This window comes from Balaenoptera musculus, chromosome 9, assembly GCF_009873245.2.
Source record: "Balaenoptera musculus isolate JJ_BM4_2016_0621 chromosome 9, mBalMus1.pri.v3, whole genome shotgun sequence".
Classification (NCBI taxonomy): Eukaryota; Metazoa; Chordata; class Mammalia; order Artiodactyla; family Balaenopteridae; genus Balaenoptera; species Balaenoptera musculus.
Window position 1 is genome coordinate 1,656,450 of NC_045793.1, and position 18,394 is coordinate 1,674,843.

Genomic DNA, 18,394 nt, shown 5'->3' on the forward strand with positions numbered 1-18,394 from the left:
GTGATTTTATGGGATTGATGTTGTATATTTTCATATCAGATGTATTATTGAGGCCTATAACTGTTGCTACCCCTCGTCTAATACTCTTTCAGACCCCCAGTTTTAACCATCAGGCTCTATTGAGAGCCTGTGTTTGTCCCTACTGCACTGCAGTACTGGAAGTGGAACATGGAGGCAGATTTGTTGGCTCTGGATTGGGGCAGAGTAGGCTCCAGTCATATCTTGGCTGCTTACTAGCTGTGTGGTATTGGGCAAGTTGCTTCATCTCTTGGAATCTTAACTTTCCTTGTCTACAAAACTGGGAATTACAATACCTACCTCAAAGCTGTGAGAATTACATGAGACAGTGTTAGGAAGGTGCTTGGCACAGTGCTGAACACCTGATCGTATGGGACTTGTTGTTTCTGTGGACTTTGGTTAAGCTTGTTCAAGAACAGATGATTTTTGAACTAGTTTCAGTGTTCTACTAGTTACCAAGAGCACTTGATATAGCTTTGTTAACTTAATGTCTAGATGTTAAAAGAGCAAGGTGATGGGAACTTTTTTCTTCATATTTATATTCTGTACTTGCTCTCCAGGAAGTTCTATGCAGTGGTTTTCAAATTTGTTCCAGGGCTAGCCCAGTGCAAAATTTTGGGGGCCCAGTGCAAAATGAAAATATGGGTTCTTTGTTCGAAAAGCAGGAAGAAAATGCAATTAAAGGTACTAAAATATGAAGCATTTTCCTTTATTCAGTGGTTTTTTTCCCAACTTGTCATGTATTTTTTTTACATGCTATTCAATGTTGTTTTAAGTAAAAAAATTAAATTTTATTAGCATGAATTTTTTTTTTTGAAATTCATTTATTTTTTATTTGTTTATTTTTGGCTGCGTTGGGTCTTCGTTGCTGCTCTCGGGCTTTCTCTAGTTGCGGCGAGTGGGCTTTCTCTAGTTGCGGTGTGTGGGCTTCTCACTGCGGTGGCTTCTCTTGTTGCGGAGCACGGGCTCTAGGCGCGCGGGCTTCAGTAGTTGTGGCTCAAGGGCTCTAGAGCGCAGGCTCAGTAGTTGTGGCACATGGGCTTAGTCGTTCTGTGGCGTGTGGGATCTTCCTGGACCAGGGATTGAACCCGTGTGCCCTGCATTGGCAGGCGGATTTTTAACCACTACACCACGAAGGAAGTCCTATTACCATGAATTTTACCGTTCATCTTGATATGGTGCAATACAAATTTTAAATGCAAATGTAAGAGCATTTAACTCATATGAAATCACTGAAATTGTACAATGTACATTTAGTAGTTCATACATGTATGTGTATTTTGTTCTTGTCAGAACAATGGGAATGCTGCACAAAACCAACTCAACTGTTCTTTAAAGTTTTATTGAGATATAATTCACATATCATACAGTTCACCCATTTTGATGATTTTTAGTATATTCATGAATCGTGCAGCCATCACCACAGTCTAATCATAGAACATTTTTATTATCTTAAAAAGAAATATTATACTCTTTAGCAGTTCATTCCCCATTTACCCCCGAATTCTCCTCCTTCCAGTTCTAGACAACCACTAATCTACCTTTGCCTATTCTGGGTATTTCATATTAATTGAATCATGCAATATGTGTTTTTTTTTGGTGTCTAGCTTCTTTCAATTAGCATGATGTTTTCAAGGCTCATCCATGTTGTAGCATGAATCAATACTCCATTCTTTTTTATGGTCAAATAATATTCCATCATATGGATGTGCCATGTTTTATTTATTCATTCTTTAGTTGATGGAGCTTCAGGTTGTTTCCACTTTTTGGCTCTTATGAAAAGTGTTGCTGTGAACATTTGTGTACAGGTTTTTGTGTGGACATATGTTTTTATTTCTCTTGGGTGGAATTGCTAGGTCATATGGTGATAACTCCGTGTTTAATATTTTGAGGAACTGACAAACTATTTTCCAGAATCATGGCACCATTTCACATTTCTACCACCAACATGAGAATTCCAGTTTCTCCATATTCTCTTCAACACTTGTCATTAATGGTCTTTTTGATTTTTTTTTTTTTTTTAAAGATTTATTGATTGATTGATTGATTGATTGCTATGTTGGGTCTTCGTTTCTGTGCGAGGGCTTTCTCTAGTTGCGGCAAGTGGGGACCACTCTTCATCGCGGTGCGCGGGCCTCTCACTATCGCAGCCTCTCTTGCTGCGGAGCACAGGCTCCAGACGCACAGGCTCAGTAATTGTGGCTCACAGGCCCAGTTGCTCTGCAGCATGTGGGATCTTCCCAGACCAGGGCTCGAACCCGTGTCCCCTGCATTAGCAGGCAGATTCTCAACCACTGCGCCACCAGGGGAGCCCTTGATTTTTAATTATAGCCATCCTGGTGAGTATTACATATTATCTCGTTGTGCTTTTGATTTGTATTTCCCTGATGACTAATGATGTTAGACATCTTTCTGTATGCTTATTGGCCATTTGTATATTTTCTTTGGGGGAATGTGCCTATTCAGATTCTTTGTCCGTTTTTATTTTTTATTTTATTTATTTTTAAAATTTTATTTATTTATTTATTTATTTGGCTGTGTTGGGTCTTTGTTGCTGTGCATGGGCTTTCTCTAGTTGCAGCGAGTGGGGGCTACTCTTCGTTGCAGTGTACAGGCTTCTCATTGTGGTGGCTTCTCTTGTTGCGGAGCACGGGCTCTAGGTGTGCGGGCTTCAGCAGCTGTGGCACACGGACTCAGTAGTTGTGGCTCGCAGGCTCTAGAACACAGGCTCAGTAGTTGTGGCACACGGGCTTAGTTGCTCCGCAGCATGTGGGATCTTCCCAGACCAGGGCTCAAACCCGTGTTTCCTGCATTGGCAGGCAGATTCTCAACCACTGCGCCACCAGGGAAGCCCTTCAGAGTGTTTTTAATCAAATTTTAATTTTTCTATAAAAAGTCTGGAGGAATGATGTTTTTATACGTGCTGCGACATGGATGAACCTTGAAAACATGCTAAGTGAAAGAAGCCAGACACAAAATGTCAAATAGTGTATGATTCCTTTATATGAAATATCCAGAATAAGCAAATCCCTAGAAACAAATCAGATTAGTGGTTGTGAGGGGCTGGGGCAGTGGGTGGCAGAATATGGGGCACATAGGGGTATAGAGCATTCAATATGGTAACATATTTATTTATTAGAGCATTCCTAATACTTAAGAAATTCACATTTGTTATTATGTATTTGGTTTGGGTTTACTTTTTCATTCATGGTGAATTAAATTCTTTCAACTAAAGTAGTGTTTTATTTTTCCTTGCATATTCAGTTTTAAAAAGTGTCATTTGGTTCTGTGTTTTTGGTGCATAAAGATTATTTCCTCATTGTGGATTATAGCATTGTTCACAAAGTGCCCCAATTTGTCTTAGCACTTTTTGTCTTAAATTCAGCCTTGTCTGAGAGAAAAAAAAATGTGACAGGCTAACTTTCTTTGTTGTTAGCATCTGCTTGGTATGTCTTTATTTATCCTTTTGCTTTCAACCGTCCCAAGTCACTTTGTTTTAGCTATATCTTAGTCTGTGAGAGTTTTCTTTTGACAGTTTTATTTACAATTATGATTTTAATATGTTTCGTCTTTAGTTTATTATCTTATTTTTGTAACTGTTTGTGTTTTCTTGTGTTTTACTACATAGTCTGGCTCTTAGGGTAATTTGAAAGAATTATAATTTTAATTTTAGTTATTTTGTGGTTCACTTGTAACTTTAAAGGATACTCAACATCTCAAATTTTTGATTTAGCAACTTTAAAATAAAGCCAGGCTTATTGGCTCTGCTGTGGAGTGAGATTATTAGCTCAGTTACAGTTTACTTGTCTTCTCTCCCAGGATTTTGTTAGCAACGTGTTAGTGGTAGCTTTCCTTAAGGCCATTTGTACCCATCCCTCGTATGATATTTATTCTCTGTGGTCATCTTAAATTAGCTGAAGCCCATCAGCCTTAAATGAAAAGCTTGTAATACAGTTTGATTAGAATGCACTAGTTTGAATTTAGGTTTAAATCTTATAGCTGGAATTCAAGAATATTTGCTTTTAACAACATATTTTAGATATAGGTTTTTTCCGACATCTGAAAGAGTGTCCTAGGAAACCTTTCCTGAGCTGAAATGGCACAAAGTAGAGAAGCAGTTACTTTAGGACCCGTCTTGCTCACAGATACACAAAATCAATCGAGATGAAGCACAGGTGCTCACAGACACGGCTCACAGCTGTAGCGTCTTGCTGCTGAGATGCTGAGTGTGGTTCCGGGAAGGAGCTTGACGGGGCCGCTCTCACTGCTGGGGTGGGCGCTGCCTCTGTAACGCTTGCTGCAAAACACGCTGAGCTGAACGAGACTTTCGCTTTTCGCCTTTTTTTGGTAAAAGCGAAAATCCTCTTTGGATTTTGTTTGGTTACCAAAAACAGGTACTGAAGTGGGTCTTTCTAAAAAGTGAAGTGGTGTAAAGCAAACTTTAGAAATACCTGTATGAGGTTACTTGTGACTGGGTAACTTAGCTCCCAAATGCCTGGCCATTCTTGATCAGCATCAGGACTAAAGCCGTGTGGCCCACAGTGAGGGCTGAAGCACCTGCTTTGGGTCAGCTGGCACAGAGGACATGCACCCTGTTCTTCTGCTTATGGGCTCCGGTAGCCTTGTTCTTCCTTCCCTGACCAGGGGAGAAAAGCTCAGTCTTTTCAGAGAACCGTGAGAGCCCATCCTCTCCCTTTTTATCAGCTGTACCTCACCTTTAGTGGTGGGGAGCTGGAATGACTTCCTTCTTTTTTTGGTTAGGAATTTCCTTTTGCCTCCACTGAATGTAGGAGAATAGGAGGCATCATTATGCTTGTTTTCATTTTACATATCCCCGTGGGTCTGTCTCTCTGATACACATGTGCTCACTTAGAGAAGGAGCACCTGCTCCTAGTCCCATCTTTGGAACTAGAAAAATAGTCTAACTAGTTCTGTGATTTTTTTTTTTTGTTGTTCCAGTCTGGTATAGTTGTATGTTTATTTTCATAGTGGGTAGCTTTTATTTCCAAATTAGTAATACTTACACTTGTTTTTATAATTGTTAGCCTTCTACTCTTCGATGGATTGCTTTCCATTAGTCTTTTCCATCCCATGCCATGCATTTTGGTCCCTTGATTTCCGTTTGTCCATTAACTTTCATGCCTTCTCATCTACCACTTCTGCACAAACTCCTTGGAACTCCTGAAACTACTCTTCTCCACCTTTAATTACTAATTTAAAAAATCCTAAAACATGCTTTAGTCACAACTTTGTATTCTTCCAGCTTCCTTGGTCAAGTACTTTTATTGCAGCTGATTTCTCTACCAGGAACCTCAGTTGACTGGCATGTCCACTCCTATCCATCACTTGGGTTCACTTTTCTTCCAATCCACTTAGGTTTCATGGCCCATTATTTCACTCACTCTTGCTAATACCCTAAACCAGTGGTTCTCAAATAGTGGTCTAGGGATTTCTGGGGGTTGGTGGTTCAAACCCTGGGAGCAGATGAGGTTACCTATGAAGAGCTTGTGGAATGAGAATAGATTTCTGGCTCCGCTCAGAAATCATAGAGAAGAATAATGTTTAAAGGCTGGCAGGAAAAGGGAAGCTAGTGATGGAGTCTGGGAGAATAATCAGAGAAGGAGGAAGATTGCTGACGTGCAAGTTGCTGCTTAGAGGGCAAGTGAAATGAAAGTGTAATTTGGCTGTTGGGACATCACTGACCACTGCCAGAAGCACTTTGAGTGGGTCAGTGGGCATGAAGTCAGATAAGTGGTTGGAAGAGTGAGTGAGTGGTGGTGAAAAGTGGAAGTCCACAAGTGTAGGCTGTAAAGGGGAGGAGAGAGAATAGGTTATTTGTTAGAATCACCAAGCCTGTGATAGTTCTTGGGGACTCAACCTACATCTGCCTCAGCATCTAAGAATCAAGCTCTTGTGTTGTGTTGTATAGCATCATCAGGCTTCCTGCATCGCTTAGAGTCTTGGCTTGAGCTTGCCTGAAACTTTAAAGGCCGTTTCATTTCCCGTTGCCCCTCACTTCTGTTGTGTTTCTCAAATCCATTTATTCTTCCATTCTCCTGCGTGACTTACATACTTCTCGCCCCACCCTCATGTGTAACTCATTTGATGAACTTCTCTTTCACTGAGAAAATAGAAGCCATCAAAAGATAATGTCTTTGTGCTTCTACCACCATCTACTTACCCACCTGCAGAGGGACTCAAATGTTCTCTCAGTTCCTGCTTTTCCTCCACCTTCTTCTTTTTCACTCTGGATAAATTTTTGTATGTAGCCCCTCAACTTGAGCACATTTCTTCAGCGATTCTCCCTTTCTTTCTTGAATCAGAAGTAAGTACTGGATTATTTCAACAACTGTATAACTTTTCTCATCTTAAAAAAACCCCTCTCAGCAGTCCCTTTTACATTTCCTTTGCTGCCCTTTATCATAAAACTCCTGGTAAGAACTGTCTACTTTCATTTTGCTCCAAGTTTTCTCCTCGCTTAATCCATTTCAGTCAGGGTTTTCCCTCCACCCTTCCAGAAAAACAGCTCTTGTCAAGGTCACCGATGACCTCCATGTTGCTAACTCCGTTTGTCAGTTCTCAGTGCTCACCTTACTTGGCCTTTCAGCAGCATTTGACGCGGTAGATAATTCCCTTTTCCTAGATAAACTTTCACTTGGCTTTCAGTACGTCAGTCTCTTCTTTGCTGCTGCTTCTCAGTCAGCTTTTGCTGATTCCTTCTCTCGAGTTGGCTTCTAAATATTTGAGAGCCCAGGACTCTGTTCTCAGACTTCTCTTCTCTGGCTATACTCACCACCTACAGTGGAAATCTCATCTAGTCTCATGGCTTTAAATACCATCTATCTGCTGATGACTCTTCTTTTTTTCCCCCTAGCCTGGTTCCTTCCCCTGAGCTGTACACATTTTTATATCCAACTGCCCATTCAACCTCTCCACCTGAGTGAATAATATATGTTTCAAATTCAGCAATGTAAACTCTATTCTTATTTCTACCCCAAAACTACTCCTCTTTTGATCTTCCCTGACTCAGGAAATGGCAACTCTTTCTTTCCAGTTTCTCAAGCCAAGAACCTTATGTTTATCCCTACAAGTCCTCTCAAGTCTGCTTTCAAAACATACCCAGAACTTGATAACTTCTTAACACCTCCACAGCACAGGTCTAAGTGATTTCTCCTCTGTATTATTGCAGCGAGTCCTAACTGGTCTCCCTGCTTCCGTCATTTCCCCTTTCTAATTTATTTTCCACATTGTAACTAGAGTGAGCCTTTTGCAGTATGTCAGATCATATCACTACTTTGCTCAGTGGATATTTACTGCCTAGGCCATGATCATTCTCAGTCATATGGCCGCCAACCCGTCTTCAGAAATCCATGCATAGGGGTGATCCCGAGCCTTTATCATCACCTGGAATGGTTTCATTTGAGAGTCTTCAAAATATTTCTACCATGGTCCACAGCTCCATTAGGCCTTTATCTAAAGCACACTTGATCTTTGACTATACTGAGATCTCCCATTCCTTCACCCATCCTTTTTTGCCTGCCGTGCCCTAGATCTAATAGAAATTAAAAGGAATTTAATATTAAAAAAGTATCTTGTTCAACTGCTGTTTGTTTTGACATGTGGTTTAATTATTGAATAATCGCCCCCCACCCCACCTTGATTTGTGAGGTCTCGTGTATGTACAACCACCTGACATGGATTTTTATATGATAGAATCTGTTTCATTGATCTGTCAAGTTTTGGTGTCAGCACACTCTTTAAATGTTATTGAAGCTTTATATTAATAGTATGTTTTAATATTTGGTAAGGTTAGTAGCCTCTCATTGAGATAAAAATAAAAAAACTTTATTTTTCACAGTTGTTGGTGATCGTCTGGTTCTTTGTAGTTCCACATGATTTTGAAAACAACTTGGTCAAGTTATGAAAAGCAAAATGTCCATTGGGCTTTTTTTTCTGGAATGGTTTTAAACTGGGCTGACTAGTTTGTATAAGTTAATATTTCATAACACTTTTTATTAGCTAAAATTTTTACTTTGTGATAGATTAAATTCTTTTTCCCTATGAATGCCAAAGATGTATCTTCTATTACTTAAAAAGATATGCAAAAAATGTAAATGTTGTGTTAAATTTGTTTTGTTTCAGATCTGTTTCCTTCTCTTTGCCATTCTCTACATTGTCTCCTACTTCATCATCACAAGATACAAGAGAAAATCAGGTTAGTAGACACACTGTTATTAAAGCTTTGATTCTAATGCCAAGTGGTCTAGGCATGGTCCATGGCTATATGGTGCGCATCGGCATAGTTAGTATATTCAGGATGCCCGTGATTGAAGCAAGCAGTTGCGTGGTACTGAGAGCCCTAAAAATAACCTCCAGGGAACCTGACTACTCGCAGGGTCATCTCCTTAGACCCGAGCCCTTTTCTATCACCATTCTTATGTTCAACTAAGAATAGTCCAGGGCTCTTTACTTTCTGGGAAATTCCAGAGTTTATGAGGGTATTTGGTTCCCTGTGACTGGCTCTGAGTTTGAACATACCCCTCATCACCCCCACCCAGTTCTTTCTCTGACTATCAGAATATCTTTTCCTTTTCTGAAGCGGTATAGAATTTAGAGTCTCCGTAATACATTTAGCATTCAATTGTATAATTATTTCATACGTATCCTTATCTCACCAGAGGGACCACTGTATCTTTTCTTTTTTTTAATGAATTTTGTGCTGATTAATTCACAGATTTTTATGCCAGAGTTTTATAAGTAACTAACCAGTTACTTTACTGACTTCTGTTAAATCTCAGCTATTTTCTAGAAATCACAAGATTTCCACGTGTGATGCTGGGCTAATAGTTGGTGCCATGTGAATATTTAAGGATTTCATATATTAAAGCTTCCATATGTTATTTTAAACTTGTCAGAATTTTGAAAGAAATCAGGAAATAGTGCTTGCTCTAGTGCACTACTTGGCTCTGTGACTGCGCTGAAATACTCCTTGGATTCTATAATCTCTCAAAATTTTGAAGACCTGGGATCCAAGACAGTATCTTAGCTGTTTTAAAAGATGTTTTGGCACCAGGTTTCATAGATTATGGACACAGAAGGAGGGAGAGACAGAGAATGAATGAATAATGCATTGTTTTAGAGGAAATCAGGGGATGATGAGCAGGAAAACAGGGTGTTTATTAGATGCTTCTTAGAGTCATCACGGGAGAGGGTAGTGAGGACCCTGGACCTGGTTAGTAGAGGGTTGGCAATAGAATTGAAATGGATATGAAGCTATTAAAACAATCTTCAAGATATGGTGGTTGATTGGATGTGGGTACAACAGTATAAAAATTAATTGTGACTATGTTATTTTGTGGTCTCTTTGGTCGTAAAACTATTTTGGGCAGTCAGTAATTAAGAATGGAGATTGGACTAAGAGAATGGCCCAAATATGCCATTGTCACTGAAACAGGTGGGCGCTCAGAATTCCATAGACCTACGCGGAGGGCCTTTGAGGACAACCCCAGTTAGGTACTGAGGAGAAGGAGGGGCTGGGGTGTTGTGTAATATTTTTGTAATTGGATCATAGTTTCCTTAGCTGGTAAGATTACGTGGGAGGACAAAAAAGATGGCCAACAGCCATGAGAGAGGGAGAGGGTAGGGTGAAGAAGCACAGGAGCAAGGGCCATCTTGCTCCTACTTAAAAACGACAGAGAACTTGATATATTTCTGTCTGTAACTTGAATGAAATGATGAAGTATCAAGGCAATGGTATCCAAGGTGGTTTAGGATGATCCAAGAAAGTCCTCAATTACCATTACTAACAATAGACTCAAATTACAGAAAACTATGTGAGTTCTAAAATTTTGAATTTTAATTTTATAGTAAAAATTTTTTTTGGCTATTATCAACCAGAAAATTTCATTCATTAGCAATTTCACTGACATTGTATAACAATAAACTTGGTAGTGGTTCTAGGGTTCTACTGAGTTTTATTTCCTTGAGCACTAAATATTTTGGAAGATTTTAATTTACATATGGGAGTTTTGTTAATCAGGATTTTTTGGTCAATCAAAACACTCTGTTCTTTAACATATTCTATCCTATCTGATTCAATGAGATTTAGATTTTGATCTGTGCTGAAATAAACACAGTGCTTTTTGAAAATAATTTCTATTCAATAATTGCTTCTTCAAGTTTATATTTTTGTTCATGCTTTTATTAAATTAATGAAACATTTTGTTGGAAGATAAAAGAATATTAATACCTTGAACATTTTTGCAGATGAGCAAGAAGATGAAGATGCGATAGTCAACAGGATTTCGTATGTATTTTAATGTTCAATTGTCTTGTTTCTCATTCTAAAGTCATAAATTTTCAAAACTTAATTTTGCCTTTTGGGCAGAAATATGGAAAAAATTCACTTAAAGTATTACAGCACCTTTATCAAATGTTAGTCCTATCCTTGGAAAGCATATATAAGCAAATACATGGATAATTGAGGATTGATTATCTCCTGTTAAACTTTACTTATTTAAGGAGCCAACAGATTTAATCTTCAGAGGATTTAACCAGGAAATGGGCTTAAGATTGGGAAAATTGCTGGGCCAAAGAAAGAAGGAAAGAAAGCTCTTGGCTGTTTGAATGGCCTTGGAACAGGGGGCAGACATCTATTCTGGTTAATTGAACATTTACCTACTGTGAGCAGGGAGATGGGCCCAGATGGTCCTCTTAGGTTCCTTATAGCTCTCTTTCTGCTTGTGTATGCTGATGATAGAGCCCAACTAAAGGGCAGACATGAATTCTTTCCCAGTCCTGCAGGTGTGAAGTACTTGTGAGATGTGCACCCCTCTCGGTTTAGTCTGCATTCCACTTTTGGTGGTAAATCTACTTAAATGCGTTTGTAGATCAATAATTTGTAAAAAGACAAGAACATATCCCATTAGATTTTACACTTGCATTGTGTTTTATGAAAATATGGCTGTTTCCTTGTGGTGGTGCCAGGGGGCGGCCTCACCTGCTTTACATGGCGGCTGGCGTGGCCTGTCTGAGGGGTTTGGGTTTCTCCCAGCAGGTGGTTTTTGCATCACAGTGATGCGCACAGATGCCCCCTTCCTGAAGGTGGATGTGTGTGCCCTTATAAATTCAGGAAGGGGAAGTGTGGCGGAGAAGGCCACCTGGGACCTAGCCTGTCTCCCTAGCTGCCCCACCCACTGGCCTGTTTGTCTCCCACTGCCTTTCTTCCCTTCTGTGGTGGAGCGAGTGAGAACCGAGGAGTCAGGCAGAGCTGGGTTCACATTCTGAACTCAAGATTAACTTGAGTTCAGAAGAGATTGAGAAAGATTCCTTTCCTCCATATGTGAGCTCGAGCTACCACCTGCTTTGTAGCATGTTGTGTGGATTAAATAACATACGCAAAACAAAAGTCGGGGGGTGCTTGGTGCGCGGCGGGTGTGAGCTCAGGGTTGTTGTACTTCTCCCCCAACCCTCTTTCCTTGCCCGCCCTCCTCCTACTGAAGAGGAAGGAGCAGAATGAGATGCTGTGCTTAAAGGAGGAGAAACAGTGGCCCAGCGTTCTGAAAGAGTTCAGACAAGTCCCCAAGGGTAGGTGATGGCCAGCACCGTCTGGCCACCTGAGGGAGGGAGGGTTCCCCGTGGCTTACTGCAGCCCCGCGTCAGGCTGAGGAGTCCTTCCCTGGCCTCTCTCACCTCCCTTTAAACCCACCTTTGCTTTCTCTTTTGCTCCTTAAAGGCCTTTGTTCTGTCCTCTGTTTGTATCCACTCATGCCCCCGAATTCACTCTCTCTGTTCTTTTCAGCCCTAAATTACGTTTTCTCTCAGCTGGTTGTCTGACTTGATTTGGATCACAGCGCCTATAACTTGTGGAACTGCTTTCAAGGATGGCTTGTCCAGGCCGGAGGGAGGCCTGGTGCGGGGGTCAGGGCACCGGGGTGAGCTGGTGTCGGCTCTCGGGATTTGAGAGCAGAAGGGGAGTTTTCCTGCGGAGGGGAATCCAGGCACGATGTTGCCCCAAGGGGTGAAGAGGGGCACCCGCTGCGCTGGGGAGTGCTCTGTCACGGGGACTCAGAGCCCACGCAGGGTGGGAAGGGTGTCCCTGGTGGATGGCCTGGCCTGGCTGTCAGTGCTCAGGTGGGGAGGGTGTTCACAGGGCAGGGCAGTCCAAAATGGGGCTCACCTGAGCACATGGTGCCTCCAGGGTGAGGGGGTCAGTGTGGCAGGAGGCTGTTAAAGACAGTGGGGACCACTTACAGTTAGGGAAAGCGGGAAAACGACAGTGAACACTAAGTTGTTGTGGTGCAGTTGGAGGTATCTGTATGGACTCACGTTTTTCAGTATAGAGTTACTGAACCCAGTCTAGATGTAAAGTGTGGGTACATGTACATGTTTGTGTGTATATGTATACCTAGTGCATACTTACGCCCCTAGAGCTGCCTCTCCACTGCCTGTCCGTGCTCACCTGGGAGCATGACACCCCAAGAGGCAAGGAGTATATTTAGCGCCCAGATTTTTGTTTCCACTAAAAGGAATCAGTGCTCCTTGGGGGGAAGGCTGATTGCAGGGCTGGGGTAGGGAAAGTTCCAGGCTCCTTTCGTCCATCTTGTAGTGCCACAGTGCAGGGAAGTGCTCAAGAGTGATGGCGGCACATCACGAAGACAGGGAAGCCTTCAGGGGCTTTCACACCTACTCAGGGACAATCTGAGCGTCACAATCAGGATTGTCATGGATCTAACACAGGACAGAGCAGAGCAATCTTGAGTCCATACAGATAGACACCAACAAGTGAGTAACTTATTTGACAAGGAACAGGATATTTTCCTAGTTCCAAACTTAACTTCCCACAAAGGGAAGAGGAACTTTAGAGTGGAGAGCCTTGGCAGACGGCACCTTGGCCAGTGAGCAGAGACCGCGACCTGTAATGGGGCAGACAGACATCCTAGGCCACCTGGTAGCCTGTAGAGAGGAGTGTGAAGCATGGCGTCTGTGACTTTCCTGGCTTGTGGACATGTCAGACTCCACAGAGCCAAAGCTGGCTCCCTCATCTCCCTTGCCAGCCCGCTCAGCTGCAGCCGTCCCCGTCACAGCTGATGTCACAGCTGATGTCACAGCTGATCGCTGCTCCACCACTCCCACTCTCAGGAGGTGGTCTTGGTCATCCCTGAGCCCTCTCTCATCCCACACTGGGCAGTCCTGTTGGCTCTGTCCTCAGAATCTGCTCCGTTTCAGAAGGCGACGTTTCTGAGGTTGCCTTCAGTTCCGAGGCGCACTGTTTCATAGTTGTGTAAACAGTGACGGCTGCCATTTTCTGACTTGACCCAGGGCCTTACCTTGAGGACCCCTTGCCAGCATTTAACTCTGTCCCGTCAGCCTTTTATGGATAGTTCTCCTCACAGATACTCAAGGGCAACAGGGAGCATGGTATCACCTTTTTTTGTATGTCTAGGGTCAATCACAATACCTAAAGTGCAGTAGATTCTAGAGGGTTTTTAAAAAAAAATTATTTTTGGCTGCGTTGGGTCTTCGTTGCTGCGCGTGGGCTTTCTCTAGTTGCGGAGAGCGGGGGCTACTCTTCATTGTGGTGCGTGGGCTTCTCATTGCGATGGCTTCTCTTGTTACGGAGCATGGGCTCTAGGCGCGTGGGCTTCGGTAGTTGCAGCACACGGGCTCAGTAGTTGTGGCTCGCGGGCCCTAGAGCGCAGGCTCGGTAGTTGTGGCGCACAGGCTTAGTTGATCCGTGGCGTGTGGGATCTTCCTGGACCAGGGCTCGAGCCCGTGTCCCCTGCATTGGCAGGCGGATTCTTAACCACTGCACCACCAGGGAAGTCCCTAGAAGGTTTTTGACGTAAGATCCAGTATTATATTTTCGGTGACCATATATATTTAGGATTTTCTGGGTCACTTTTGATTTCAAAAACTTCATCTGTTTGCCCTCATAAGCTTACTCCTTGGTGAGATTACATCTCCCAGCTTCAGACCTGGAAGCCATGGTTAGCCTTCACTGCTGCGTGCGGGTCAGTGTCATGAGCACCAAGAGAGGAGGGACTGACTTTACTGAGAGGAGCGAGAAGGGAGCCGCTGAGGAGTGCTTCACGGGGCAGATGACGCAGAGGGGACCCGAGGTAGAGGGCCGACTGTGCCCAGGGCACGGAGCCAGAAAACCCATTCACGTTGGGGGTACAAGGAGGTTAGGTAAGCCAGCCTGTATGTGGGAATCTGTCGTGGCCAGAGGAGCCTGGAAGGGCAAATTGGGAGAGCTGTGCGGGACCTGGAATGGGGAGATCGTGGATGTGGTCTTAATTTTCATGTTGGAAGAAGGAAGGAATGGTAGCGACAGACTTGTGAGGACAGAAACGAAGGTTGCTTGAGGCACACACTGGTGGATAAGTGCTGGAGTTGGCAGTGGGCCTGGGGTGAGGGTGTGTCTCTGCTTTTCCCAGGAAACGTGTTGTCCATTCAGCAAAACCTGTTTTGAAGGCTTTTTCTGTGTCTGAACTGAATTGTATTTTTGGTGTGTATCATATGGTCTGCATTAAAAATTTTACTAGTGATTTACTGAACAGGGGAGGTTTCATGGTTATTTTCAGCTTTTAAGTAGGAAAACGCTTCTGTTGGTTGCCACAAGATGGCATTGGCCTCAAAGTTACTCTATTAGATGTGTATTTTGAGCGTTTAGTATGATTTTTTCTTATATCTTCTTACATGTATTTCCACATTCTTTCTACATTAAATTTAATGGAATGAATATTAAGGTTTCATCTCTAATGTCAGTGAGGTTCCCTTTTCCTTTGCCATTTTAGTCTTTTAAAATAATCTTTAAAAAATTAGATTTAAAATTTTAAGCATTTGAGACGTGTAACTGAGAAAGAGAAAGCCCCCTGTAGTCCCACTCTCCTAGGAATGGTTATATATTATGCTAGATTTTTAAATGTACCTCTATTTTCCTGTGTGTAAATATGCACTTTGTGTGTGGGGGGGGCGGGGGAGAGCATGTTTTATATTTACTGTCCATGCTTTTCTTCGTGTTTTTATTTTTAATTTATTTTAGACATCTTTCCATATTAGTACATATTAGAGATATCTTATTTCAAAAAATGACAAAATTGTGTTTTAAAGATTGTTTAATGTATAATTTTAGTAGTTGCCTACAGTTTACTATATAGTTTATTTAACCTTTACCCATTTTAAGAGATGGTAGACCAATAGGTTTGTAAGTTTCTTCTTCCTGAAATAACCATTTTCATGTAATTCTTTTTTCATACTGTGTTCACGAGCATTTTTTTCACCTGAACCGGTTTTTGCGTTACTGTTAGCATATATTGCCATAGTTGTTAATTAAATGCAGTTGTGAAATAAATACTTAAATTTAAAGAGGAATGAGACTACAATTTATTCTTCATAAAATGTGGGAAGTATTCTGTCTCTAGTGCATGTCTGCTTTAGGCCGACTCTTTAGACTTAATGGTTTTTTCACAGAGTAAGTTTTAGAGTTGGTCTAGTTTAACTTCCAGGACCATATGTATATCACTTGTCTTCCAACTACATGTACTCAATGAAATGCATATGTAATTCTTTTTGGATTTAAAAAATTTAAGAGTTTTGATTCTATTCTTTTTGAATTACTCCCATATTCTTTGCGTTTTCCAACCACTGGTGACAATGATGCTCTTCTCTTCCAGGTTGTTTCTGAGCACGTTCACTCTAGCAGTTTCAGCTGGGGCAGTTTTGCTTTTACCCTTCTCAATAATCAGCAATGAAATCCTGCTTTCTTTTCCTCAAAACTACTATATTCAGTGGCTAAATGGCTCCCTGATTCATGGTTAGTATATATTGCTTAATATAATCACAATTAATGTTTTAATTTTCTACTGTACTATATTTAAAATTTTTCCTTTTCTTAGTTTCTTTAATAATTTGCATCTTCCTTCAGTAAACCATTTGAGTCTTTAATAAAATCAGAAAACCAGATTTTACTTACTATTCCTATTCATAGTTGTGAAAGGCTTTTCTACAAGAAGCAGTTTTTATACTGACTGTGATTTTGATAAATACATTTTCATTTAAATATTTAGCAAGAGAATTTTGGTTTATCTGGATATGTCAGAAGAACTCAACCTCCATTTAGGATCTAAAAAAAAACCCCACCATAGTTTCTATTTTATTTATTTGCTGTTAGTTTCTTTAGTCATTTCAAAATGCATGATAGAAGGGGGAAAACTCTTTTGTCATGGACAAACTTTAAAATTAATGTGGCTTAAAAAAGTAATGACTTATTTTGGCAACGTGGTATATTGCCTTGAAGCAAAATAGACCTGAATTCCAATCTTGGCTCTGTCATTTTCTGGACATTTTTAGTGAGGTAAGACATTTTAATTTTAATTTATAAAATATATTAAAAAATCTAATACACATATCTTTTTTATATGTTTCATTGTCTTTTGCCCACTTCTTTTCATATTGAATTATGTTATCTCTTAGTGAAATACATCAGCTATTTATCAGATTTTTGTAAATATGTTTTTCTAGTTGTTAGTTTACTTTTTAATTTTGTTTTTTTTTGGTTACAGAATTTTTGCATTTTTATGTTGTCCAGTCTTTTTCTTCCTTTGATTTCTCTCTTTTTGTGTTTAGGAGATCCTTTCCCTTCCTGAGATGTGACAAATACTCCTTTTTTTTCTTGTTCTTTTAAAAATGGTTTTGTTTACACTTAACTGTTTAATCTATCTGGAGTTTATACAGATAACTACCTTTTTTCTTCCCCATTTGTGTGTGTTTAAAGAAATACATATTTGCTGTAGAAAATTTGGAAAACAAAATTTATAGTGAAGAAAATTAATATTACTTACAATCCTACAACCCAGAGAACTACTGTGGATACTGTGATGACCTAAACCCTTCAATGTTGTGTGAGTGCACATGTGAACACATAACCAAATAAATAATGAAATGGAACCCTACTGTACTCACTGTCGATTTGTCTTTGCACCCATCATCATATAGTGGGGAGGTTTCCATGCCTGAAGTACTTTTCAGTGCTATTTACAATATTGCCTAGAGCCATTATTATCATGAATTGTTCCCAGTTTTTTAGTTTAAAAAGCTACATTGTACATCTTTACAAATAAATGTTTGTCTTTAGGACAAATTTCTGCAGTTTACTTTCCCAGTAAGCATACTTTAAAGGTTTTTGAAAAGGTATTTCCCAATTATTCCTCAGAAAAACTGTCTGATTTTTGCTAGCAGTTCCACTTTCATGTAGTGTGTGAGCATCTCTATTCCCAAAATGTATCTTCACCAATTTTGGGTGTTAGTTAAAAAGACCTACCAATTCAATAGATGAGAAATTTCCTTTTTTAAATTTACATTTCTTTAATTACTAGTGAGGATGGACATTTACAAAGCACGTTTATAGGTCATTTGTATTTATTTTTTAGTAAATTGCCTCCCTGTATTTCCTTTGCCCATTTTTGCAGTGTTTTTAAGTATTAGCTGTCTATCAGGTTAATTGCAAACATTTCCTTCCCAATTGTCCTTTAATACTGCTTATCCTGTTTCTTGACAAGAAGAATTTTAACATATTAGTCTATCACATACTTTACACGGGCCTTGTGGTTTCTGTCAGGCTTCAGAGTCATTGATGCTCTGAAGACCAAATGAATTCAGTAAACTTAGGACTAACTATTAAGTGAATAAAGAGAAATTACTGCATTTTTGTTGCTTAGCAATTGAAAAACTCAAGCAAATTAAGGTTTTTACTGAAATTGACACAAAAAGTAAGCCACCTGCTGAAAAGTCACTATGAAAGGCAGGAAACAACCTGGAAAGTAATGGTGAGTTGAAAAATATATTTATCAGGATTTTTCTGGTGAATTATTTTTAGATGACAGTGCTGTGTGTTATTAACCGATACATAGATAATATATGATTTACAAATGTTTTTTGCATATGTTGTCTGAAACATTTGTCGAAGACTGTTCACTCTGGCCCTAGCTCTGTGTAAGGCTGTGGGTTCTGTGGGCATACATTTTTGAGGGTTGAGCTACAGGTGTTTTCACTAACAGTGCAGGCGGTCTCAGGCCAGGCTAGCTAGTATTATGAGTGAACTGGCCTTTGTTTCCAGTTTTACTAAATAGAAATTGTATGATATACTTAATGACCTTCAAATACTCTAAATCAGAGCCATTTCTTTTATTCTGTTTATGGACTGGAAGTGAGAGCTACCAGTATGTGACATGCTACATATTTAATGCTGGAGGCATTAACCTTGGAAGTAAATGTATTTGTTTGTGTTGGTTGTCTTTCTCATTATAATGTTAAGGGGTGTAAGCTCAGGCATTGTACCTTGTTTATAAATCAGGGCTTAGAACAGTGCTTCCCA

General features: G+C 40.4%; 1 protein-coding gene across 9 annotated transcripts in view; it reads left to right on the top strand.

Annotated features, from left to right (window-relative positions):
* The window catches only part of LMBR1 (limb development membrane protein 1), a 158,462-nt gene that overhangs the window by 12,893 nt on the left and 127,175 nt on the right, over positions 1-18,394 (top strand). For 8 of the 9 annotated variants that reach the window (XM_036862971.1, XM_036862969.1, XM_036862973.1 and 5 more), the window contains exons 2-4: positions 8,161-8,233; positions 10,285-10,324; positions 15,696-15,835. In XM_036862971.1, the coding sequence (XP_036718866.1) occupies positions 8,161-8,233; positions 10,285-10,324; positions 15,696-15,835 (253 nt within the window). The remainder of the gene's footprint in view (positions 1-8,160; positions 8,234-10,284; positions 10,325-15,695; positions 15,836-18,394) is intronic. The other variant, XM_036862977.1, reaches the window with a different exon arrangement.